Source organism: Musa acuminata, chromosome BXJ3-10 (assembly GCF_036884655.1).
Source record: "Musa acuminata AAA Group cultivar baxijiao chromosome BXJ3-10, Cavendish_Baxijiao_AAA, whole genome shotgun sequence".
NCBI lineage: Eukaryota > Viridiplantae > Streptophyta > Magnoliopsida > Zingiberales > Musaceae > Musa > Musa acuminata.
This window is the reverse complement of record NC_088358.1, coordinates 25,492,024-25,517,021: the sequence shown is the minus strand read 5'-3', so window position 1 is coordinate 25,517,021 and position 24,998 is coordinate 25,492,024. Positions and strand designations below refer to the sequence as shown.

The window sequence follows — 24,998 nt, the reverse complement described above, 5'->3', positions numbered from 1 at the left end:
ATCAGGGGTATTTTAGTAATTGGACTCTGGCTGCAAAAGTAGTCTGACACCGGACCGAGTCGTTGCACCGTGCCCCCCGCCGACTCGGCCCGACCCGGGTCGCCTTCTCTGACCCCACGTGGTCCGCTTCCCGCTCTGCCTTACGTTGACTAACGCCGTCGGGATATCATAACCCAAGCGAACTCGCTTCAGGAATGACATCGTAATAACGGCGTCTCCGCGTGTGTAAGCGAACGGACCGTCCAAAGCACGCCACCGCGCGCACGAGCTTCCGCCATTGAAGCTTCGTCGAGCGCTTAAAACCTCCCTCCCTCCCCCCTCCTTCTCTATCCTCCCAAATCCCCGAATCCTTGCGGGATATGACTGCAAATTAAGCAAGGGATTCTCGATTCTCCTCAAAATATTCGGGTTTCTTCCCCCTCTATTTGGTTAGGAATAGTTTGGGATTTCAAGTTGGAGATTGGATCGAAGCGATTTCTTGAATGGTTTGATCGGTGTGGGTGCTGTATCTCTCGGAAACTCGGATTTTTAGGGCTTCCATCCAAGATCGGTTCGACTTTGGGTTCAAACTTCAATGGTTGCATCTTTTTAAGGGAACTCCTCTCTTCCTCCGGTGCTTCCTCGTCGTCGGCGCCGCCGCCTACGCCATCGCCATCTTCGTTTGGTCGTTGATGGCTTCCATGGAGACGGCATCGACGTACTGGTGCCACCACTGCTGTCGCTTCGTCCTCATTTGGCCCTGGGACGCAGTCATCTGCCCAGACTGTGGCGGTGGCTTCCTTGACGCGCCTGGCCGCTTTCCTCTTGCCTCCGAGACCGCTACCGAGCCTCGTCGCCGCCGCGTCCCTTCCGCCGTCGACAACAGCTCCGCGGCTGTCGGCCGTCGGCGCCAGTCCTCGGAAATTAGGTTCCGCCGTAACAATCGTGCGTCCACTGGCGACCGCTCTCCCTTCAACCCCGTCATTGTTCTTCGCAGTCCTCCCGTAGGCGGACGACGTGATGCGGATTGGACCACCAACAGCAGCTTCGAGCTCTACTACGATGACGGCACCCGATCCGGTCTCCGCCCCTTGCCGGAAAGCATGTCGGAGTTCTTGATGGGCTCGGGATTGGAGAGAATACTCGACCAGCTCTCCCAGACTGAGGTTGACGGAATCGGCGGTGCGCCTGGTTTCGAGTACTCGCCGGCTTCGAAGGTCGCCATCGAGTCTATGCCCACTATCGAGATCGCCGATGGCCATATCTCGATGGAGTCCCATTGTGCCGTCTGCAAGGACCCCTTCGAGCTCGGAACTGAGGTCCGTGAGATGCCCTGCAAACACATCTACCACCAGGATTGCATCCTGCCTTGGCTCTCGCTAAGAAATTCCTGCCCTCTTTGTCGCCATGAGATGCCGACGGATGTGCAAGAAATGGAGGACGACGAGCGGACTCATGTGGCTGAGAACGAGGAGGAGACGGTGGGGCTCACCATATGGAGGCTTCCAGGTGGTGGGTTCGCTGTTGGGAGGTTCACTGGTGGCAGGAGAGGCACGGAAAGAGAGCTTCCTATGGTTTACACAGAGATGGATGAAGGAATTAGGACCGCTGGCACACCGAGAAGGATATCGTGGTCCTCAAGAGGAAATAGATCCAGAGAGAGTGGAAGAATTGTTCGGGCATTCCGCAATTTCTTCTCCTTCTTCAGGCGTCTTCGATCTCCTCCTACATCTTCACTGAGGCTGACCTCCGAGTCTCGCTCTTTCTCAACCACTTCTCTTAGACACAGGAGATATCCATTCTTCAGTAGGAGCTATCGGGGACAGAGCACAAGTAGGGTATTGGAGGATGGTGATGATGATAACTGAGTAGAAAAGTTCAACTTTTTGCTCTTCAATCCAATTCCTCTGCAAAACTGTAGTTACTTGATTCTGCAAAAAGGATGCAAATGGTTGCTGGCTGGTAATTTTCTGGATATAATTCCACAGTGACTAGTGAAGATTAAAAAAAAATGTATCATCTTTTGATTTCTATATCCTTTCAGATTTCCTAATCGGTTCTGTTCTTTTGTCCACATGTAAGTGGCTTTTATTCTGTAGTCTAGCTTTCTGATATTACAAAGGTTTATGGCCTCTTGAAGTGTGGTTATTTTGGAATTAAACATTCATTATTTATGCTGTTGTTCAATCTTCAATAGAAAAGTTTGAATTATTTCCACTCATTAGTTTAATATCATGTATAAGGTGTATCTAACTTCTTTTGTTTGTGAAGTTCTTAGTTTTACACTTCATGAAGAGATTTACAAGTGCTTGTTTATACATTATAGCCTTTCATTTGCCATATCATTAGCATCGGTATAGTTTTGAGCAGTATTTTATGTTCTCATGGGTGGTTGACCTGTACTAGTATAAGTCTTCATGAAGAATTTATGATTCTTTTTCTTTTTGGTTGGACTATTTTAAAGCTATTGTTGAAATCTTTCTATCCGATTACACGGGCAGATATCTGGTGGTTGGCTTTCCTCAATCTGTTTGTTTGTTATTTGTCTTCTCGTTGATCATTGAGGAGGGGATTTGTTGGTTCTTTTCTGTTCAAAATTCATCTCTCTCTTCCAGCTATGTTAGTGAGCATTTGTGTATGTTGACTGAAATGTAGCTGCCTGCTAACTTTAAATCAGGAATTACAATTGGATTTTTGGCTGCTTTAGAACTAGTCTTATATTTTAGAGTGATAGGCTTCTTTTTTCGTTCCTGTCTATATCATTCTTAGCTGTTATGATGTATCATTTTTCTAACGGAACCATAGAAACTGTAAAACAATTTTTTTAAATTGGAATCCTTTTTGTGAGACTGTAAGCAGACAAGTTTTTACTTGATCTCAAAATTAAATGCTTGAGTAGTCTTCTTCTTGTTATGGGTTGATTCCTGTTCATGATGCATGAGACAGGCTATAATATAGTTCTTCAAAGTAATTATGAAATCAGATCTACTGAACTACTAAGATGGTGATGGAATACTAAATACTTTCATACATTATGTTCTGTAGCATGCTGTCTTTATGTGCAGTCTTCCATGAATTTTCAGGTAAACAAAAGCTTGATGCCAAGATATTCCTCCCTATAATCATCACTTTGGATGATTGGCTCAGGAACTGAGAAGTTGTAGCTTTGCTCACAGTGCATTGTGAATATAATCAGTGTTGAAAAGGCTCTAGTAAGTTGGAAAATCCTTGTTAACAATGAAGCAAAACTGATTAAACAGTGATAACATGCTAATGGCATTGGGAAGGACAGCTGGAATAGTAAAAAATCACAAGCAGACACAACAAATCTCTCTCTCTCTCTCTCTCTCTCTCTCTCTCTCTTCACATGGTCAAGATGTAATCTTAGATGAATGTGACATATGGATTTAGTCCTTTCTGTGGCATGGTACATTGTATGATCCTTTTTTTTTTTTTATTTGTTGTACAGGTGAACTTATATTTGAACAAGTTTGTCAGAGATTCCATGGAATGCCCATAAATACAAGGCAAGGCAAGATATGATTCTCTGTTCCACCTTTCACCAGAAGTGCCTATGTTCAGTGGACCTATGTCTCAGGGGTTTCTTCATTCTTTAGTTGACTTGATACTATATATCTTATGGGTAGCTTTTGTTCAACCTGGTCATAGTATTCAATGCATCTTTTTTTACACCACCTTAGTTTTACTTGCTGATGTTGGTTTTAATTCTTTGCATGCAGTTACAACATGTAATCTTTTCTAATGCCTTGTTGTCTTGTCTCTGATGCAGTGATGATGTAATGACCCAAGCCGAACTCACAATATTTCTTCTGATCAGCAAAAATGGTTGACCCAAGCCGAAGATTAGCGATTACAGGTTACTGAGTTGAACCTAAAAGACCAACTTTTTGACTTCATAGTCTTTGTATGCATTTCTGACTCTTGCTCACTACATGGCATTGCCTTTCAGATTGTGGAATTGTAAGGATCTGATGGTTTGGCTCTCATCAAGCCCATTCAAAGTCCAAACAGCACTTAAGTCCATTTGACCACTGTGTAGTGTGGACATCCAACAGGCATTTAAGGAGTAGCATCATCTTTTCCCCATTTACTACGTTACATACTTGCTGAAGCTGCCGTAACCATGTTGTTCCCACTTCCCATAGTGCATCATTCAAAGGACACTGAGTCACTGACTGAGACATGGGGACACGTTTTAGGTGCCAACAAGGTGGGTGGCAGCTCAGCTCCAAAAGAGTTAGGTTGTTGGAGACTGAAATCTCAAAAAATGCGATCCAGCATGACTACTCGGATTGCATTGAACTTGTTCGTATCAAATGCGTTCCTCTGACCAAGTCTCTGATTGCTGCTGTGCACTGGGTTGGAGATCAATGCAGCTGGCTGCATCAGGATATTGTTTTCAACCTCTCCATGCAACCTGCTTTGTCTTCTCAAATGATTTGTTGAAGGAATCTTGCGTGGTGATCAATACTAAATATGATGGAGGTCAGCAGGAGCAGCACCGAGCGAGGCAAACGGAGCCAGAAAAGATCTGTGACAAAAGTTTGCCCTGCTTGCCATGGGCATGGGAAACTAGGTGCAGGACAAATAGACAAGAAAGGGAGGACATGGTATCTTGCTAGACAAAGCTGATCATTTGTCTCTACTGCAGCAAGCACCACAATACCAGGAAGACAAAGATGCCTATTAGCAGATATAATTTATGTTGTCTTCATCCCTTGTCTTCGCGATGTCTACAATGGCAGGTTAGTGCTACAATCTAGTAAATCTAACTTAGATAATGGATTTAGCAAATCTGATTCTTTCATCACATAAACCCGCACATGAAGTCCAAGCCATATGGCATCATTATTGGTAACTCAAATATTAGATTTTTGTCTGTCTTTCGGGTCCATATTGTCCACCAATCTTGTAAATGGAGGCTTTTAGTGAGTTGGCTGGGCTTAGTGGGGCTATTAGGCTTATGTAAGAATTTTTCCCAGCAAACATCTTATACTGATATATATATATATGTATATGTATATGTATATGTGTATATGTATGTGTATGTGTATGTGTATATATGTATATGTATGTATATATAGTTTGTCGCAGATAAGTGGACAGCTGATTAGTTTGCCTAACCCAGGAAAGCAGTACTGATTTCAGACAGCACCTGAAACAGTTCTGCAGTAGGATAGAGTGACTCATGGAGTTGCTGCTTGCAAAAAACTTGTTCTAAGACAATAATGCAAACAGCTTAGGTGAGTCAAGCATGGCACCATAGTACCAAATCATTAAGTGGGTTTAGCATGAATTTTATTTTAAGCTCCAGGATAGTACAACACACATATATTAAGCTATCAAGTCCAGCTGCACATTCACAGAGATTCAGAAGGAGAGATTCCTCTGATGTCTGTTCTTGCAAGATTTCCTCCATGTTAGACCCATGACTTTGTCTTGCAAGGACTGCTGGATTTTCTATTCAACATGATGGCTTAAATCAATGTATCAGATTCTGATATGCTGACAGGTGATTGAAGAACCTGAGCACCAACTGCCATCAAGAATATGTGAGCTCTGCAGAATGCCGCCCCTCTTTTGGTTCTTATAGCATTTTGCATCATAATACTCTGTTTTCTTTCCCTGGGATTCCTGAACAGAATTTAGACCACCTGTTTGGTGCAACAGTACTCATCAAGCATGGTTGACAGAAGAGGCAATTAATGATGTTTGAGGGGATAAAAGAAAATTTTACCCAAGGAGTGTCATGAGGCTCAGTAGATGCTATACTTAACCCCTCATTTTCCACATGATTTGTCATCACACACAAAAGGTTTATGAAGATCCTCATCATCTTGGAAATTTGACTTTTATCCATGTAAAGATGATCGAGACACAGCAGAAGACATCAGTAGAACAGTTGATGAGCTCAGATACTATTAACTTGCTAAATTGGCACTACTTCACCAGCAGAAGCCAAAAAAGCTTGGTTGCTTTAAGCATGTGTGCTGATGCCTGCAGACAGTGCTTGTCCTGTCACCGGCAAGTTTTAATGGTTGCGTGGTTCTATCTGCATTGCAATCACATGGCCTCTGAAATCACTTGCCTGTTGCTTTCTTGTGTAGGTAGGTCATGTATGACCTCCACAATCTATCCCAACTTCATTCCAATGCAAAGCAGCGGATGCAAGAGAGTTTACTGCTCGCTATTCAATCTTTTGAGCTCACTGCCTTCGAAGCATTGTTTCATCCTTCAATGCAATCAACGAAGGCAAGCGATTAGTGCTCGGTTTTATCGTGTGGAGCAGTGCAACAGTTGTCACTTTGGCATGTATGTGGGTTGGCGTTTTGCTGCGGTCGTCGTCTTTGATTTATGGACCAAACTCCATAGTCCAAAGTGACAGCTGAATACATGTACAATCTTCCTCGATAAAGGGATGTCTTCTTCTTCGTATGCAACTGATAAAGGGGGATTGATGTATGGATAATTTGAGGGATATTATATCACGTTTCACTAAACACTTTTAGTTTTGTGAATTCGACCAGTAGTCTATATTTAGTACCAACACTAACTAATGTCAAGGAAAGTATGATTAGATGCTAAAAGAATTCTTCTAATTAGATTGGAAAACCCTCCACTTTTTGAAGCCTCGTGAGCTTGGGATGATGTCAACAGCACTTCTATGGAGTCGATTTCGCTGGGATCACCAAGCTGTGGTCCTCAACCACTCTGCCACCGCCTTCCTCCCACATCACTGCGTGGGACTGGCCACCTTGCGATCCTGTCAAGCTTCGTACAATGCTGGTGTTCCACATGACCGCAACACACTAGTTGGTGACGAAGCTTGCGTTGCTTCTCTACGAGGGATCAATGATGACGATCGACATTCGAGCTTTCAGGGAGTCAAAGAAGGTTGTGCACGAATCATGATGTTCCCATTACTTGAATCCGTCGCCATGCTTTGTGTGTAGTTCTACAGCCATAAAGACACCATTAGTATTGCGGCTTTTCTTGTAGGGTGTGTTCTTCTTTGACGAAGTGGCAGTGATGCAGAACCAGCAAACCTACTTTGGATGCCTAACACGACGACGTCCCTTTCTGAATCATCGCATTGTCACCAAACATCAAAATCAAGTCAAATCAGATGGAAATCTGCAACCTTCTTTATCATTGTCATTTCAAAGCTGTCTCCTTAATCTCCCAGCGCACGGGAAGGACAGGACAGAGACGCTTCTTAAACGTATACGACACAGATATCTCACAACCAGTTCTTGCCTCCCCCTCCTCTGCCATCAGCACCCATCACTACTGTTCTAAATGTTGGTTCCTTCGATTCTACGGCATTCCGAGTTCCACTAACTCGACGCTTCTCTTCATAGTTTCCTTCTCCATCCAAATCCAGAGAGTCGCCGAAACCAGAAGAAATCAGACGGCATGATCTCCTCTGCTTCTAACTCTCAGTGTTTTCTTCTATTTCTGCTGCTTTTTCTTCTCCAGCCATTCACCTCCCGTTCCTCGAGTACTACGGGTGGTGCAAAGGCCTCATCTTTGTCTCTTGTACTGCCGCTAAGAGTCCAAAAGGTGCCATCTTTGGCTCTCCGCAAGCCATCCAACAAGCTCCTCTTCCACCATAATGTCAGCCTCACCGTCCCACTCGCCGTCGGCACGCCGCCGCAGAACGTTTCCATGGTGCTCGACACCGGAAGCGAGCTCTCCTGGCTCCTCTGCAACTCTTCCGCTGCGCACTCCTTCGACCCCAACAGGTCGTCATCCTACCACCCTGTCCCCTGCTACTCCCCGACTTGTCGCGACCGCGGCCGCGACCTCCCCATGCCGCCCATCTGCGACGCCTCCTCGCCCGGCGGTCGTTGCCATGTTTACCTCTCCTATGCTGACGCCTCCACCGCCGACGGCGCCATCGCCACCGACTCCTTCCTCGTGGGCAGCTCGCCCTCACTGCCCACCGTTTTCGCCTGCGTGGCCTCCGCCTATTCCTCCGCTGGCGGCGACACCGACGCCGCCGGGCTGCTCGGGATGAACAGGGGATCCCTCTCCTTCGTGACCCAGAGCGGCATCCGCCGATTCTCCTACTGCATTCCGGATCACGACGCCTTCGGACTGCTCCTCCTCGGCAACGCGGAGCCCCCCTTCCCGCTGCCGTTCAATTACACCCCTTTGATCCAAATCACCCTCCCCCTCCCCTACTTCGACCGGGTCGCCTACTCCGTCCAGCTCGAGGGCATCCGCGTCGGCCACGCCCTCCTCCCGATCCCCAAGTCCGTGCTCGTCCCGGACCACACCGGCGCCGGGCAGACCATGGTCGACTCCGGCAGCCAGTTCACGTTCCTCCTCGGCCCCGCCTACGACGCGCTCAAGGCGGAGTTCTCGCGGCAGACCAGGGGCGCGCTCGCGCCCCTGGGCGAGCCGGACTTCGTGTTCCAGGGGGCGTTCGACCTCTGCTTCCGGGTGCCAGCGGCAAGGGAGGAGCCCCCACCGGGTCTGCCGGCGGTGGTGCTGCTGCTGCGAGGCGGCGCGGAGGTGGCGGTGGGGGGGGAGACGCTGCTGTACCGGGTGCCGGGCGAGGTGCGAGGGGCGGACGCGGTGTGGTGCTTCACGTTCGGGAACTCGGACTTGGTGCCACTGTCGGCGTACGTGATCGGACACCATCACCAGCAGAACGTGTGGGTGGAGTACGACCTGGAGAACGCTCGGGTCGGGTTCGCGCCCGCGCGGTGCGACCAGGCGAGTCGGCAACTCGGTGTGGCGAGCCCGTGATCACTATTAACGATCCGTCTTGTGGTAGTGTAAATACATGCGCATTGGGTCCATGTGTAGAGGCGTGTATATATGTACTACGTCGAGGCAGCTAATAATCGAGTCTTATTCCTGACGTGACTCGTGGTCTTATTCCTTGCCATCGTGATCGATCGTGCCTTTGCTCCCGCTCGAGGTAACTCGATTTGACTACGAAGCCCGCGATCGTGAGCCACGATAATAGGTGGGAAGAAGCGAGTCGGTGATGGGATAGTGCAGTGACCGGCACTTAACACAAATGCGGCCGCCAATGTGGTCTCTTGTGAGCTTCATCAATGAGCTGTGTGCCGGTGCCATGGACGTTGCTTCGTGGGACTACGTTAGGGCCTGATTCTGAAGCCCAGCCCAACAATCTTATATATATATATATATATATATATATATATATATATATATATATATATATATATATATATATATATATATATATATATATATATAAGATTGTTGGGCTACTGCACGATCAGGATCAATCAATCATTGCTTAAGCACAAATTTCGAGGTAGATAAGAGCCCGCGTCATGGATAGCAATCCATGGAAGAAGAAGATTCATCGACGAATATAACAGGCCCAACACCCGCGTCTTCATATAAATAGAACTATAAATACTATCATCGCACGTTATAAGTTTTATGTGATCACTAAATTTTTTACATGGTCAAATGACACTATAATCTTAATATTAGATGATTAAGATAATATATATATATATATATATATATATATATATATATATATATATATATAAATTAGAATGTTGAAGTGAATGTGTGAAGATAATCATATGAATAAAGACAGTATATTTAAAATGTTAGAGATTGCATAACCTGTTCTATTAATAAATACCTAAGAATATTTTTATAAATATATTTTTAATTAAATAAAAAATATTATTATTTATATAAATTAATGATGTTAAAATATCATAGTCGATACCGAATAAATGACCAGTAAAAGCTGTGGATCTAATCACTTGGAAGAATGATATTATTTAAGTTTGCGAGCAACCAAAGATGAATGAGAAATGCATGATTTCAGCAACCAATCATACTACAAGAAGATGGAGATCAAGATAATTATAAATAGCTTCTCATCAAATAAATTGGATTTATTGACTGAAACCATAAACCTTGCCAGAAGATAAAACTTTTTGGAGAATTCAATCGAACTCATCAAGACTACCGTAAAAATTCGAGAGAATAGCGACCCAAATCGGCCCAAATCAGTGTTTCAGAGTCGCTTGACTCGGATCAATTTTAATGGGTCTAATAACATAAGAGTCTCAGAAATTATGACGTGCCAAATAATAAAAATTATGACACGTATAGTGAAGACATTTGAGCTAAAAGGCGCACCTACGATTTATACGTACACGTATACATCCACGGCGGTGAGACAAGGCATAACGACAACGGTCGCGTTCGAATGGGAATCCCGCCGCACCTTGCGTCAACGAACAGTGCCCACGGCCCCCACAGCCCCACGTGAACCTCTCGCGTCCCATCACAGCCACGTGTCGCGGGGCCCGCCACCACGTGAAGCTGCCTGCGTCCAAGGGCGATGGATGGCGCCGCGGCGGGGCCGAAGGCTGCTCCGGGCGGACGTGACCGTTGACCGGCCATCTCCGGACGCGAACGGATCCGTCCGATCGGCATCCGACGGCGGTGACGGGTGAGGCCCGGTTCGCGGGGGTCAAATCGCAATGATGGGTGGGTGGGTGTCGCACGCCCCACGTGCGGTCCAGTCTGTCCCACTCCCACCATCGGGTGTCCGGGTTGGAATCGTCGGACTCGCCACCCGCCCCGCCCAACCCACTCACCTCCCCTCATCTAAAACCTGTGGAGGACATGTGCTCCAATCGGATGGACTCGGGATTCCTTATCCGCCTAATCTCATCGAACTCCTGTTCGGCCGATCACGATCCGCTACTTTTTGTCTGTCGCTCGTGATGGCATCTTGTCGTACTGCGTAAAGCCATATGGCATGTCGACGACCGACTCACATCGGATCAAAACAGCTCACCGGTTAATTATTTCGGCTTGGTCTCGGGCCCAATGCGGACCCGGTTCGATCCGACGCGGTCACGGTCCAATGTCACCAGGGTCTTGATGGATTACCATACCACAGCACGAATCACGACACCCACCCCCGGTTAACCATGTCACGAATTCAAAAGGTGCACAGTCATCGAGTCCTTTTTCGTGTTCTGAATCTACACCATCGCATACGATATTTAGGTAGATGGCGTCGACAAAACCACTATTGGCAGCACACAAAATGTTTCTCGACACAGCGACATCGGTGAGTGTGACCTGTCGAGCATGGATCTCGAAGCTCCAACCCTGTTTCCTTTCCCGTTGTTCTGAGGTCGTCCTCGATAACGAAATATTATGAATCGAGAGGCCCTAATAATAGGTTTAATTTACGTGATTAATGGAAATAATTTTACTTTTCTATTATTATTATTTTTTGTTTCTCGGAATTCGAGCACCATGTGAGGATTTCTGCGGTCTAAGTGGCAACCGTACCGCCCACCGTGGGAGGAGCATCGCTTCCCGTTGGATGCACTGGTATCTCGCACGTGAAAAGCATGTGATGGCAGGGGGACTGATGGAGAAGAGAGCAGGACAAAAGGGCTTTAAGTAGAGAGGAACAGCGTCGCTGCTGGCCAGCTGGTAGTCGAATGAATCATTGGAATATTGCGGAAGATAAATGATGCAAGGAAATTTTTATGGATTTGGCGTGAAGGAAGAAGAAAAGGGGTCATTTGGGTCAGTCTTCTGTGGAAAAGATGCTACTAAGCCACTTCCATCAATGTCTTCTTCCTCATAATAAGTTTGACACAGTGGTACTCCAACAACAGTTTAATGGCAGATTTGGACGGAGTGAAGCGGCCAACGCCGCTGCCCCTTTGCCAGGTCCAGTGGCGCCTCCTCACGTTGCCCGATTCCAACCCTCGCAGCTTCGTATGCTCATAAATTTTTACCCCCTCATTTTTACGCTAACGTGACGCCACCACCTTCACGGTTTTGTAGACGAAGGATACAAAGGGGTAAAGCAATAATTCAGCATGTCAGTGGCTGCCATCGCTCCCCTCATTCATTCATTCACAGCTCTCTCTCTCGCTCTCTCTCTCTCTCTCTCTCTCTCTCTCTCTCTCCATCCATCAATCAATTCACGGCAGAGGAGAAATGAATAAAAAACCATGGGAAAGAGCAAAAGAGGACGAAGCAGCAGCGGTGAAGATGGGTTGCAGGACACTGGGAATATATTCCTTCTCCAAATGGAAGCCAAAAAGAAGAAGCCCCCTGCGGGAACACAGTCCATCTTTAAAGAACCATTTGTTCGGCTGCAGTAAGGGAATAATCAACAAGAACCATCGTAGCTTACAGCAGGGCGTCTGAGCCCTTCATCCCCTTTACAGGAGATCCAAAACCTCACCCGGTGTATCTAACAACACAAACCAAGTAATCGATTTGTACATCCAGAAGAAGAAGAAGAAGAAGAAAGAAAAATAGAACTTCTACTCTCTGATCTATCTATATAAGCCTGCCACCTCCTCTTCCCTTCGTTTCCTTCCCTTGTTGTTGGTTGGGAGGAGCGGAAACCTCAGGGGTAGTCTCGCCAGCAGATGAGCATGGTGACGCAGCGGCGCATGATGTAGAACCTGGCTCGTTGCTCCTTCACCAGGCTGGCGAAGCGGCTGGAGAAGGAGCCCGGTGCGGCCGTTCTCCTCCCTTCCCTCGTGCTCGCCGAACCCTTCAAGAAGGGCCCAACTCCCTCTGCTCCCATCACTCTTCTGCTCCCGTTGCAGCTCCTGCTTCCCTTCTTGGACAGCTTCCACTTCTCCTCCATGTACAGCTCCATCTCTTTCCCCTCCTGATTCACTAGATCCGATCGAGGCCTCTCTCCTGTTATGCCTCACTCACAACTCATATGTCGGGAGTACAAAGCAAAATCGGATGTAAGGATTCCACAAATAAGGCTGGTAAACGAGGCTCTCTCTGTGTGGATGAATGATGCGGTGAAGAGCGGCGTTTGCGTATATATAGAGAGGAGGAGGAGGAGGAGGAGGAGAGGAAGGCGAAGGTGTATGTATGCATGTATGTGAAACAGCTGGAGACGGAACAGCGTTGTGGTGGTGGATAACGGGTATCTTGCGCGTAGCTTTCCCCCTTCCCTTCTTGCATTGGATATACTTTCATTTAAATAATTAACCTCCCATATTAAATGTATGGAATCTCCTCTTCATTATTTACCTCTTATAAAAACTTATTAATACTTGTTAAAAATAAAAATAAAAAAATATTAATATTTTACAAAATGTTTTGATATCGATACTAATTTATCGATAAAATTTTTCCCAAATAATTGTCTTTCTGCTGTCAAACAATTCCTCGTGCGTTGAGATGCGCGTTGAGCTTTGATCGATATCTTCGAGACGCTCATCGATGATCGCATGGCTGATGGAGAACACGAATCGGCTCGAGTCCGACAAGCACATCACGAATAGCAGCAAACCGAGCTCGATCCTTCGGTTAGAACACGATATCATATATATTTGACTTGGCCGATTCCAGGTCTGCTACTTCAAACACGCGCACTTGTCCGGACGTGTGCCACACGTGTGCAGTGGACTTCAGGGTGACCGGTGGTGTGGAACGGATTCCGGCCGCAACCACGTTTGTGGCGGCCTCCGTGCCGGGCCCGGCAAGTAAAGTTCGCGGGCCCATGCCACGCGGGATTGTCTCCCCGATGGGTCCACCAGTGACCATAATAGCGCAAAATTACACATATATCCCCTCCCAAAAGTAGGTGTTCTGTTGAGCGTCGCTATCGATTTAATTTAACATTTAGAGATATGTATAGATATAATATCATCAAACTCAAAACCTTGTTAAAATACTATTATGATTGACATCCATTAATTAATTTTCAGACTAATAGTTATGCGACTGACATTCTTGTCCCTTGAAATTATTTTATGTATCCCTTAATTATTAGTTTTCATATATGTCTCTCGATAATTAAAATAGATTAATTTGATATATAAAATATTAATTTGATTATGATATAAAAAATTATTTATTAGGATTTAGTATAATTTTTGATGATTGATAACTCGAGCTAGATGTCAATTTGAAAAACCAACTAAGATGTTTCGCCTCTTTATTGATTGATTATCGTTGATACTAAATTGATGATCGATAATGTCACATGATACTTTAGGCAATATGAGTTAAAAGGATTTAGAATATGCATTTAGAATATTCTTTTATGAGTGACCATTATTTATTGATGTATCCGATAAACATCTTATAATAAGTTCCTAGTATTATTACTTCTGTGATCAATGTTGACGGAGATGTATGCTCCTATCTTATACTTAATTATAATTATGACATGTCGAGCATGGAATGTGATAGCATCTATCCGATTCGAGCATGTGGTATCAAAGTATTAATCATATAATATTGATATGTCAGTCACTTTCTTACTCCTATACCACGAGAATCATATATCATATCCGTCTTGTTCGTTTGTAAAAAAAAAAAAGAAAACTTTAGATATTTAAAATTTAATATTTTTTTGACCTTGTTAGCGATCATCATAGTTAATTTAAATTTATTGGACAAATATACTAGAAATTTATAGACTTGAAGAATATATATACATATGCAAATCTAAATATTTTGCAGGGTATTTTTTTTTATCAGAATTTGAAAGGGACAGACATGCTATTGGCATACATCGAAAGGTTAGATATGTAAAGACACCCAATAATCATAACAACGATGGTTTGCCGTGCGGCGACGGCAAGCTAATGTCCTAATTACGATGCATGATTTCGTTGCACGCATGGCATCGTTGGATGTGGATTAGCTCATGTAGCAACGCATCACAAGGACTACAAACATGGCCCACAGATTTGCATCTTGATAAGGTTCCACATTCATCACATATTCGTATTATTATGATATAGTGAATGATTCATCGAATTCATGGATTTGGATCCATTAAGCCATACGAGCTGTAGTGTCCCCACCTAGTCACAATAATAGTTCACGAACATATACTAACGAAGAAATTCTATTAAATAAACCCTTACATATTACTTCATAGAAATCAAGATATAAATTATAAATATTTTCATATAGAGCTATAGATAGTGCCCAATCCCCAAATTATCCAAGATAGATCTCCTTATACGTGGCTATTCATAATACTCGATTAATTGACGCCCCTTCGGTGCCACTTTCAAGCGGAGTCGTCAGATCACATGCCTTCAGATACGTGCAACGTCGTGATTGATACACTCGCTCATGATCCGAACCGGATCTGCTCGTACATACCACGTTCCCGCATCAAACCGAGCCCGGTCGAACCTAAAACCTAACGTGCTCGTGTGTGTCTCTCTCTGGTGCTCGGCATCGGCGCCGAGCAAGGAGGTCATCCTCTTGTCGGCCGCGGCTTCCACGGCGACGCGAAACGGAAGGACATGGCGAAGCGCGAGCTTTCGAGCACCCTCAAGAACCTAAAGGCGAGCCCTCGACATCCTCCACCATTCCCAGGACTCCTCCCCCCCCACCTCTCTCTCTCTCTCAGCTCTTATCCCCAAACTGACGTAACCTTTTCTTCTCGGTTTCCAGTTCATGCAAAGGGCTGCCCAGAAGGATGAGAAGCCCAAGGAAGTCGAGAAGGTCACGCCCGGGGCAGACTTCGTCGCTCCCCCCTCCCCTGCCAGGAGATGGTACGCTCCGGTTATCTTTAGGGTTTTGCCCCTCTTGTTCCTGGAATGGACCGGTGTCTTTAAATTGATCTCATTAGAGTTTGATCTCGAACCAATTAATTGCCAAACAAGTATATTTATGCTTCTCTCCGGGTTTTATCTGCCATGCTTGCTTCGGACATGCGATGTAGAAAGCAAAGTTGATGTGGAGTTCCCTTGCAGAGCGATCAACACTTCTTATAGCAAATTGTCTTGTCAATGCTTGGAAGGGCATCGAAATATTGGGGTATCAGGAGGTAGATTGTGTCCATATAAACAAGTATATGAAGCTACTAGTATTGCATTGCATGCAGATGAATAGAGTCTTCAGTTTGAAGTCCATAGGGTGTATTAGCAAGTAGGTTTGGTGGTGGTCGGTTGGTCTTGGTACATGATTGAACATTCTGTTGGTCATGGTATTTTTTGTAGAAGCACTCGGTGACAGCATTTTTCAGAGCGCTGAGACAGGACATTTGCTTTGTAGCTTTTCAAGTGCACTCTGGAAGAGACACTATATCCTACTAGGAGATCTTACATAATGCATGTGAGGAAATTATCAACGATCGTTGTCAATATTGTTTATTAACTAAAGGAACCATCCTATGAGTCATTTTTTTGTAATGTGTATGTCTCATAAAAGTCCCTAGAAGAAAAAAATTCTATATATCTTAGAGCTTTTATTTAAAAAGAAAAGAGTGAGAAGGGAAGACTAACGGATACATTATTCGCAGAGGAGCAGGATGATTAATGTGGAGAAAGTCATCAGGAGCTCTCCATGATCACTATGTGCTCGTCACTATGTTCCCTTAAATTGAAAGAAATAAAAAACAGTTGTAAGGCTAATTTGATCAGAGTGGGGAGGTTTAGAAACATGTTAAGAAATTCAAAATGAGGATATTGAGATGTATGTGTGGGATTATTGGAAAAGATAGAATAAAAAATGTTTACAATTAGGTTTATCTTCGATTATAGATGGAAAAAAGAAGAATGTCTTGGGATCATGGCTGCTAGTCAGATGGGGACTTCGATAATATTCTTAATCATCCTACTCTTGTTCTTTTCAAGCCTTTTGAGCTATCTCACATTTGATGTGCATTATCTCTTTATCCCCATCAACAAGATTTCAAGGGTTTTTAGGGAGCTAAAATGAGGTTTTTGTTGAAAATCTTGGCTAACCACCAACTTGTAATGATCTATTGAATTATTTTCAATTATTTCTTTTCACTACATTTGCTTTTGCTTTTGAGGAAAATTTGTTGATTATCGATGCATCTTCAATTAATGTATTTTTCAACATTAGTTGGAGAAAATTGTATTTATCATGTTCCTGCAGAACATGACCATAGATATATACGTTTCTATGGAATGACGGACTACTTTCCGATTCTTTTTTCTGGGTTACTGAACAGCTTCTCATCCCAGTGTAGACAATCTTGGTATTGAAGTGTTCTAGGGAAGAAAACATTCTTGCCTCCTTGGGCTTTATAAGATCCTTCATTTTCAATCTAGTTACCTTTCACATTTTCTTGTTGCGGTTGTGTTCATGATGTGTTTGTTTTCTCCTCATTCTGATGCTACCCTCCTCCCTAGGATGTGTTGCCACTTCTGCCTTCTGCCTTCGCTTTTGAGATTGAGCTGCCAATTGTTTCTTTCACCCATTCTCCTCTTTATTCTATGTTTACACATCTCTCTCTGCAGCATTGTTATCATGGATGGGGATCCTCATCCAGCAGCCCTTAAAGGTCGGATGTCGTTTCAGAGTTTCAATCCTTCGATAGATGTGAGTCATGAAAAATTGTTTAAAAAGTTGTATCCTTTTCTTGGCACCCCTAAAAGAAGATTGTCTTGCAGAAACTAAATGAAGAGGCTGCAAATAACCAGCAAAATAGATCTGGTACCTCAAATAATGGTGGAATTTCTAAAAGGTGCAATGTTTGTCCTTTCTTTTTAGTACATCTGAATTCTGCATTTAGTGTTTTATTGGTTACACTGACACTTAAGTTGCTTCACTGCCAAGTATATGATGCATAGTTATCTTTCTTTGGAAAATCTTTTCTCTGATGTTTGTTTGATGGAACTAAAAAGAATTGAGAAATTTGTTTTCTAAATTTCCTTTTAAAGATCTCTTCTCAAAACATAGTAATTTATTTTTTCCTTCTATTTTAAATACGAGAAGAGTAGAAAAATAGTTTTCCTTTTCCTATGAACCAAACCACTTGAATATATTTTCAGTGAACAATCACTTTCCACCTTTTATGCTGCAACCAAACAGACCTAAGTTGATCTTTGTATCTCCCTCTGTGTATGTGTGTGTGTGTACATATGTTATATGTAGCCAATCCTCTGCAGCATGAACATATTTGGCACATAACTTGTCAGGGCCTCTGAAGATAAAACAAGCGAGAGTGAAGAGGAAAAAAAAGAAAAGAAAACTAGAAACATGAGATTGACTTTGTCATATTTTGTTCATGGTGGTTAACTTTTATTCTTACCTAAGCTTATTTGTAAAAGTTTGAAGTTGGAGACCTGTACCATGTTTGCATCATTGTTCAATTTAGTATATATAGAATTTCTATAATCGAGATTCCTTTGCCATGAACTTTGTGGCATGCATAATCTGGATGGACCTTGATTAAATTAAAATAACCAAGGTAGAGTGGAAATAGAATATAAAAGAAAGTTTGAGATTTGCCCTCCTGTTGTGTTAGGGGGGGAAATCGTTGTTGACGTATGAGTTAACCCGACATGGTCCAAACCTGAGGGCGTAGGAGTGTCTAAGGTGGTGGTTGAGGTGTCTTCGTGGTGTCTTCGAGGGAGAGGTTGAGCTCCCGAGACGCCACTTGCACTAAGACCGATATCAGGGGAAATTTTCCGACCTAGTCCTTCAGATGTTGAAGTTAATGATCGAGGTCTCTTAGTGGGTGTGGGTTTTTTCTTGGAAAGAGAGTCCTTTGTCGTAGCGCCAGAGATTAACTTTTATATTTGATCTTGGAGGGGACAATCTGTAACCGCCCCAACGTCCCCCTGTTAGCGTTTGGTCCATGTGAGCAGACGGGTGAAAGGTGACCTGAACCTTTTCCTTCCATGATGGTTTCCGTGTGGCAATTATCTATCGGATAATGGTTGACCATTAATATATTTGCTATCATGTTTGTTTGCAACGTATTGACACACCTTGGCATCAAGTTAATTTGACAAAATGCTTCATGCTGGGGAGCATTAATTACCCAATTGATTGTTAATTTACAATTCAATTAGTCCAAGTAGCATCTAGAGTTTCTCATTAATATACATTCAACTTGATACATTGAACGAATGAGGAGGTTCCATGTATGTACTTAGTACCAATATTTTTTTGACCTACGTTATTGTATTTGTAGACTACTTACCGATATAATGGATCTCTTAGGAAATCATGGTATCTTATATTGAGTTATTTTCTTTCGGGCTGTGTTGTTTCAGTCTGGGCTTCCTGTGCATACATTCTGAGAACTTTAGCTGTTGTTAATGCAGAATGGACGAAGCCTCCGCTGCAACAGACTCGCGAACAGGTAGTTCAAAAAATGTTTCCGACCTAGACCTCAAGAGGAAGCAACCAGAATCAGAGACTGACAAAACAACTCCTCAGAAGTTACCGAAAAGTGCAAGTGAGGTCGGTGGGCAACCGTGGATCAGTAATGATAGGAGAGCTTCTCATAAGCAGCAGAAACGTGAAAAGCTGGACTGGAATCTTCTAAGACCACCGAAATCTGGTAACAGGGGTTAGCACACTGTGACATACATTTGCATTTTTCACATTCCAACTTGCTGTTGTTTTGTTCCTTGAGATTCTGTTGTTTGTTCTTCACTTGGTGAGTGCCAATCTGCTTTCTTGCTGTAACCCTGTATCTTAGAACCGGTTTAGCGTTGAGCTTTTGTTATTGTGGACGCAGCCCATCTTTTCGTCTCGTGTTCCTTCGTGTCACGATCAAATATAGGGTATCGATATTTACATCAATAAACTTATCGATCACTATGTGGACGGCAAAACCAAGAAATTTAATTTTTTTACTTTGTTCAATATGTGCTGATCGATATTTACTGGATTGTCTGCCTCCATAACTGGGTTTAGTCCTGATCTGATTTGATTCGGTTTTGATACGTCAGAACCAAATCTGGTTCAACGAATTGAGATCGAACTGGAAACAACATCATGATGGTTCCATGATCATGATTCTGGATGAAACCGGAACAGGATTATAGGGTTATGAAATCGGAATCACGGTATTTCAAAATGGAAATTGAAATGACTTGAAACCGGTCAAATTCTCATTCCAAATTTGGCAAAACCAAGACTGCCAATTCTGGAACAGTGGAGATTGGATGACGAGCCTCTTAAACCTAATTGCCTAATTCCATGATCTCTCATGCTTCATGTTCGCCGCTGCCTGTATCCATCACTGCCGATCGGTTTTCTCATTTTCATTTGTAGCAACTTTCTCTTCGCTGCCTCCCCTCGTCTCTGTTTCGACTACCATCCCGGCTTCCCCATCGCCTTCTCCCTTTTGTCTCCTTTGCTACCACTTCCCCTCTCTCTCTCTCTCTCTCTCTCTCTCTCTCTCTCCACCCCCAACAAGGGAGAGAGAAAAAAAAAAAGAATAAACACTGTATTAGACTTCCATATAACAAAAAAATAAAACACCAACAGACCAAAATTCCCAACTTTTTGAGAGGAAAAAAAAAAAAGCCAATGGCAACACAGAATCCTTCATCCAATTTAAGGAAGATCAGCAACAATGACCTCATAATGATAAGAATTTAACTTGCAAATTGTTTTCATTGATGTGTCATGAGAGAATCCCCTACGATTTGTGCAACCTTATTACTGCTTGAAATGTCAGTGTCTAAGATTGGAAGATGAAAAATAACAGGAACCCCGTGGTACTGAAAGTGTACTATAAAACCAAATGCTGCAGTTACACGTACTGTTTCTCCATCCATTCTGGTGGAAAATAAAACAAATCACAGAGAACACCTCCAATCAATAAATCTGCTGCTTTTTCCTAATTAATTTTTAAGGCCAAATGGCGGGGCTCCATGTAGCTCAGCAGTTTCGTATCCAGGTTCCAGATAAAATTGGAATTACACTCTTAACTATTCAAAAGTGTGCCAAACTGTATACCAGAATCCAAGCGAGCTGCATCCAATAAGGCCTTTCTTATGATCAAGCTAAATTTAACAAGGCATTAGTTATGATGCCAAGAATGGCTGTCCTGCGCAATCTAGTTGTCGCATGAACCATGGCCATCTTAGAACTATAACATGGAAACCTAGCAATGGGTGTAATTGTGATTCTTGAATAGAAATGAGAAACGCAAGATCAAGAAATTATACCAGAAACAGGCTGAATGAAGCAAAAAGCCCCTCCTGAAGTAACGCTCCATGACCTCCAAAATCTTCTTCATCGATTTTCAGCACATATGTATAATACCCATATATAATACCAGAAGATAGCAGCAAAAATCTGTAGATAGTGACAGAAAAAAAAATTGTCATAAGAGATACTGAAAATGAAAGAGAAAAAAAATAACGGATAATTTGTTATTTCTGCCTACTGATAATTTTCATTTCTCTTCTTTATGTTGATAATAGGAAAACATAGCCACATCAAGAGAAAAGTCAATGCGTCACCATATTATATGACCATGATGAATCATTTATTTTTCATACTGCTTTTGTGATTCTTTGTAACAAAAATTTTCTTTTCTATATTCTAAACTGTATAACTAGAGATTTTTCAAATCAAAGCATATAATATTAGCAAACTGCATGAACTTCAACCAGCAGAACAAATAATATGATAATAGTCAAAACAAACATACATAAATCAGATACAGAAACAACAAGCCTAACCTGGAATTTAGATCCCACTGCCAGATCCAAGAAAAAGAATCCACAAAATAAGTAAACATGTACAAAGTATGACTAATACCCAAATACGTGGGACATTATGGCTGCTATGTTGTCTGTGTTGTTGCAAGTGCAAAGAATGACTAGTAGCTGCAGCACAAATCTACAACTTCCTCTCATGCATGCCAGAGCTTAAGAAAGCAACAGAGAATCCACATTTTATGGACAATATTACATGAATATGTTTCGACTGCTTATATCAGTTAATTACCACAGATCAGTAATATGAAAATTGTATATATCTTGTAGAATCATCTGGTTGTTATGTATACACATCAAGATAATGAAAGCATCTTCGAACAATTTTATCCAGATACCGAGAAACCCTTCCTTGCAGAAGTTGAATTAATACTATAAGAAGATCTAAAGCACAACTAAAACAAGATAAATATTAGGACCAGGAAGAATTCACAATTGACCTCCATGTACTGGACATACAACGCATGATTAGGGGACTAACAATCCCTGATTGAAGAGCAATACCTCCTAATAAAATAGCCCAAACAGAAACAAAATACGGATAGTTCTGGACTACTAAATAGAAAATTAGCTGTTAGCATCAAATATTAGCTATTTGAATATTTTATACTGATCTGTCATTTGATCACCATATTAGAACAAATCTTGATCTCTAAATCTCAGTGCCTAATGAAATAAAATTCTAAAGAGCAGCAGTGGAAATATGTATAGCATTCCCTTCTTATAGTTCCACTATTTATAAGTCAGGTAATTGATGACATATGCAAGGGTCATAAAAGATTTGTATTATACAATAAAAAGAGAAATATGAACAAAAGCTAGGAGATGAGATTGCTAATTATTTATTAGAGAACTCACTCTTTGAATAAAAACGTTGTCACAACTAGGCTGGTACAACCACTTCAATAAAATAATAAATCAACTATATAATAAAGAGTAGTAAATTAAGAGAACAATCATTATCATTGCAGTCTAAAGTACCTGAAGGATGTCACAGCCTTCTGATATGACACCACCATTCTAGATTGTGATACAAAACACTCCAAGGCCCACATCAGAGTCAATGCCAAACTGGTGGGTCTTACCTAACACTGCATCATTGCATCCTGTAAGCAGCAAACTTTCCTATATGAAGGTCTTTGAGTAGACAGGTGATGGGATTGGGATAGAAACCCCAACTTCAAGCTAGCACTAGAAAGGAAGAGAGTTTGATTTGGGTAAACAAGGATACAGGAAATTAGTTGCGAAGAAGCATGAATACAGATTCGGGATATCAATAAAATACTATGTGGATACTCTAACGCATCAACCCTTGAAAAGAACAGGCCATGATTCTTGGAATAGATAGGTGAAGTGATTGAGCAAAAAAGGTTTTGAATTAGGATAAGTGGTATTAGCACCTATGAAGTGTGAATACCAGACAACACACCAATCAAACACACAACATAGATATGCCCGCCCATACACTAAATCTTGGAAAAAGAAAGGATATGAAATGAAATGGATGCAGCAATAAACATATTTTTAATATATAATATTATATATGACAAAGTTTCACACGTCTAAAGTGCTATAGTAAGTAGTAATATAGTATAGTTCATATAACTACTTAGTAATTAAACTAACATCTTTAACCTATTATTTCTACTTATATATTATGCCAAGAACATAGAGAAGATAGCAAAACTTATCATAAATTAATCAGATAATGATTTCATCAATAATTGACACCAAATGCAAACAACATATGAACAATTTATTCAATCACACATGAATGTCTATAATAAAAAATGGATTCTCAAGTAAGAACACATTCTCACAAGAACTAGAAATACAAAGAAGTATCCATGAAGTTTCCTCTAAGTTCCTAAAACATCTGATCTCTTTAACGATGACTAAAAAACTAGTTACTTCGAATGTATCTTTCATGCATCTAATACATACCCCAAAAGTATCTTGCATGCATCTAATCAGTTATGTGACAAGAAACTAAAAGTATTTATGTCTTATAAATTAGCATAATCAATTGATGAAGCATGGCAAGCACAAAAAGGTGACTTGAAGAAGCAACAAGTATACAGAAAGGCAAGATTGTACGGTTGCCATTACTTTGTGGCAGACCCGTCATCACATAATTGCCGAGCTAGGAACAATGAGACACAGCATTGTAATTTTTTTTTCTTATATGTTTGTAAGTATCTCATAAAATGTCAATAAAAAATCTCAGTAGAAAGAGTAACTAAACCTGCTAATAACTCATTAACAAGTACAAAAACTAAAATATGTTAAATAAAAAATGCATAGTTTCTGCATCAGAACATGGATGAATGAATCGTAGCTTCTTGCTAGAACTAATAAACATCTTGAATTATCAAACATGCTTTAGATTAAACCTGACCAATCAATGAACAAGCTAATCCACTGCTGGTTGACTATCCATACAATACAGAATTAGGTATCTCATAAAATCGTACCCTCCCTACTGCATATCAACTGAAAATTCAGTTTTTCATCAGACTAACATACCATATCGAACTTTGGCGGCAGTATACGAATCACTATTTTCGAAGCTACCAAAATTAGGTATCGGATACAAACTATTTGATAAATTAACCGATGAAAGAAATACTCTTTGGAACAAATCACTAAAACGGTCTATCTCTAATATGACATCTGGGGTGGTGAGCCGCGGAACTTACAAAGCAATCCAGATAGCACCGACCAAGGGAATGGCGCCCCACAACAGTCCACACGCGAGGCCCAACCCCTGCCGGATCCAGTGCAGAACATCCCCCAGTTGATCCTACAACAATAAGAAGCTTACAGAAATCACGCTAGATTCACATTGACAACAGATCGAATCTACGCGCCTCGCAGAGGAAGAAGAAGATATCAAATTCGACCGAACAGAAGCCCTAAATCTGGCGCGACTTGTTTAGTTATCGAAGTAAGAACACAACCACCCCACGGGATGGACGCGTGCGTACCTTATCCCAAGAAGCCTCGGGATCAAGCAATTTGGCGAATTTAGAGGGGAGGGCGTGCCCATTCTGCTGCCGCTGCTTGGTTGATTTGACCTTCTTCATGTTCGAATCCGATCGCTGCTTGCCAAGCGAGGAGCGTACGCTTCGATCGGATCACCGGGAGACCGCAAGGAACTCTTAGGGTTTGCTTTGGCTCGTCCCGTCAGGTCTGGGAGATTCTACTTGACCGCAGGTCTTGCGATGGGGAGTAATGACCAGCGGAGTAATCCTTATTACCATTACGTGTCATTTCGCCATTGGCGAGGTAGTGCTTTAACCTAATAATTAACTGGAACGGATGTCGTATCAAATACCAAATCACGATTCATATTGGTCCACATTGGCCCATTAACGTTTCTCTTTTGGCCCATGTTGGCCCAAATCTGCCAATTCTGCGTTAAAGCAAGCTGTACACGTGTTTGACTGTGCGCCGTACGTATGGTCATCGATCGCACGACAAAGTCTACATGTGAAAAGGGTT

At 42.5% G+C, this 24,998-nt stretch overlaps 5 protein-coding genes across 11 annotated transcripts; 3 read left to right on the top strand and 2 right to left on the bottom strand.

Moving 5' to 3' along the window:
• Positions 1-214: 214 nt before the first annotated feature.
• LOC104000903 (E3 ubiquitin-protein ligase RDUF1) lies at positions 215-6,500 on the top strand. 7 transcript variants are annotated; one of them, XM_065172327.1, is made up of 6 exons: positions 215-1,941; positions 3,063-3,191; positions 3,449-3,511; positions 3,770-3,856; positions 3,950-4,745; positions 6,108-6,500. In XM_065172327.1, exon 1 carries the CDS (start codon positions 672-674, stop codon positions 1,845-1,847), a length of 1,176 nt encoding a protein of 391 aa, XP_065028399.1. In that variant the 5' UTR covers positions 215-671; the 3' UTR covers positions 1,848-1,941; positions 3,063-3,191; positions 3,449-3,511; positions 3,770-3,856; positions 3,950-4,745; positions 6,108-6,500. The 7 variants fall into 7 exon arrangements, with proteins under 7 accessions (XP_065028399.1, XP_065028396.1, XP_065028397.1 ...); XM_065172324.1 differs by having other exon boundaries at positions 5,513-6,500; XM_065172325.1 differs by having other exon boundaries at positions 5,495-6,500.
• A 771-nt stretch (positions 6,501-7,271) lies between these two features.
• LOC135651832 (aspartic proteinase PCS1-like) lies at positions 7,272-8,872 on the top strand. Its single transcript, XM_065172320.1, has one exon. It carries the CDS (start codon positions 7,417-7,419, stop codon positions 8,755-8,757), a length of 1,341 nt encoding a protein of 446 aa, XP_065028392.1. The 5' UTR covers positions 7,272-7,416; the 3' UTR covers positions 8,758-8,872.
• Positions 8,873-12,406: 3,534 nt separating this feature from the next.
• On the bottom strand, positions 12,407-12,664 carry LOC135651412 (small polypeptide DEVIL 11-like). Its single transcript, XM_065171479.1, has one exon. It carries the CDS (start codon positions 12,662-12,664, stop codon positions 12,407-12,409), a length of 258 nt encoding a protein of 85 aa, XP_065027551.1.
• Positions 12,665-15,170: 2,506 nt separating this feature from the next.
• Positions 15,171-19,515, top strand: LOC135651024 (uncharacterized). Its single transcript, XM_065170792.1, has 5 exons — positions 15,171-15,338; positions 15,448-15,548; positions 17,265-17,346; positions 17,418-17,491; positions 19,080-19,515. Exons 1-5 carry the CDS (start codon positions 15,297-15,299, stop codon positions 19,330-19,332), a joined length of 552 nt encoding a protein of 183 aa, XP_065026864.1. The 5' UTR covers positions 15,171-15,296; the 3' UTR covers positions 19,333-19,515.
• An 835-nt stretch (positions 19,516-20,350) lies between these two features.
• On the bottom strand, positions 20,351-24,712 carry LOC135650843 (uncharacterized). The gene is made up of 4 exons (XM_065170474.1): positions 24,482-24,712; positions 24,194-24,297; positions 20,940-21,069; positions 20,351-20,742 (listed from the first exon to the last, which is right to left on the bottom strand). The coding sequence occupies exons 1-4, from the start codon at positions 24,578-24,580 to the stop codon at positions 20,704-20,706; spliced, it is 372 nt and encodes a 123-aa protein (XP_065026546.1). The 5' UTR covers positions 24,581-24,712; the 3' UTR covers positions 20,351-20,703.
• Positions 24,713-24,998: the final 286 nt, after the last annotated feature.

Coding starts and splice junctions, on each gene's coding strand:
- LOC135651412 (XM_065171479.1), bottom strand. CDS start 12,664: ATGGAGCTGTACATGGAGGAGAAGTGGAAGCTGTCCAAGAAGGGAAGC.
- LOC135650843 (XM_065170474.1), bottom strand. CDS start 24,580: ATGAAGAAGGTCAAATCAACCAAGCAGCGGCAGCAGAATGGGCACGCC. Junction 21,070..24,193: donor GGTGCTATCTGGATTGCTTT/GTAAGTTCCGCG, acceptor CACTATCTACAG/ATTTTTGCTGCTATCTTCTG. Junction 20,743..20,939: donor CTTCATTCAGCCTGTTTCTG/GTATAATTTCTT, acceptor TATTGGATGCAG/CTCGCTTGGATTCTGGTATA.
- LOC135651024 (XM_065170792.1), top strand. CDS start 15,297: ATGGCGAAGCGCGAGCTTTCGAGCACCCTCAAGAACCTAAAG. Junction 15,549..17,264: donor CCCTCCCCTGCCAGGAGATG/GTACGCTCCGGT, acceptor CTCTCTCTGCAG/CATTGTTATCATGGATGGGG. Junction 17,347..17,417: donor GTTTCAATCCTTCGATAGAT/GTGAGTCATGAA, acceptor ATTGTCTTGCAG/AAACTAAATGAAGAGGCTGC.
- LOC104000903 (XM_065172322.1), top strand. CDS start 672: ATGGCTTCCATGGAGACGGCATCGACGTACTGGTGCCACCACTGCTGT.
- LOC135651832 (XM_065172320.1), top strand. CDS start 7,417: ATGATCTCCTCTGCTTCTAACTCTCAGTGTTTTCTTCTATTTCTGCTG.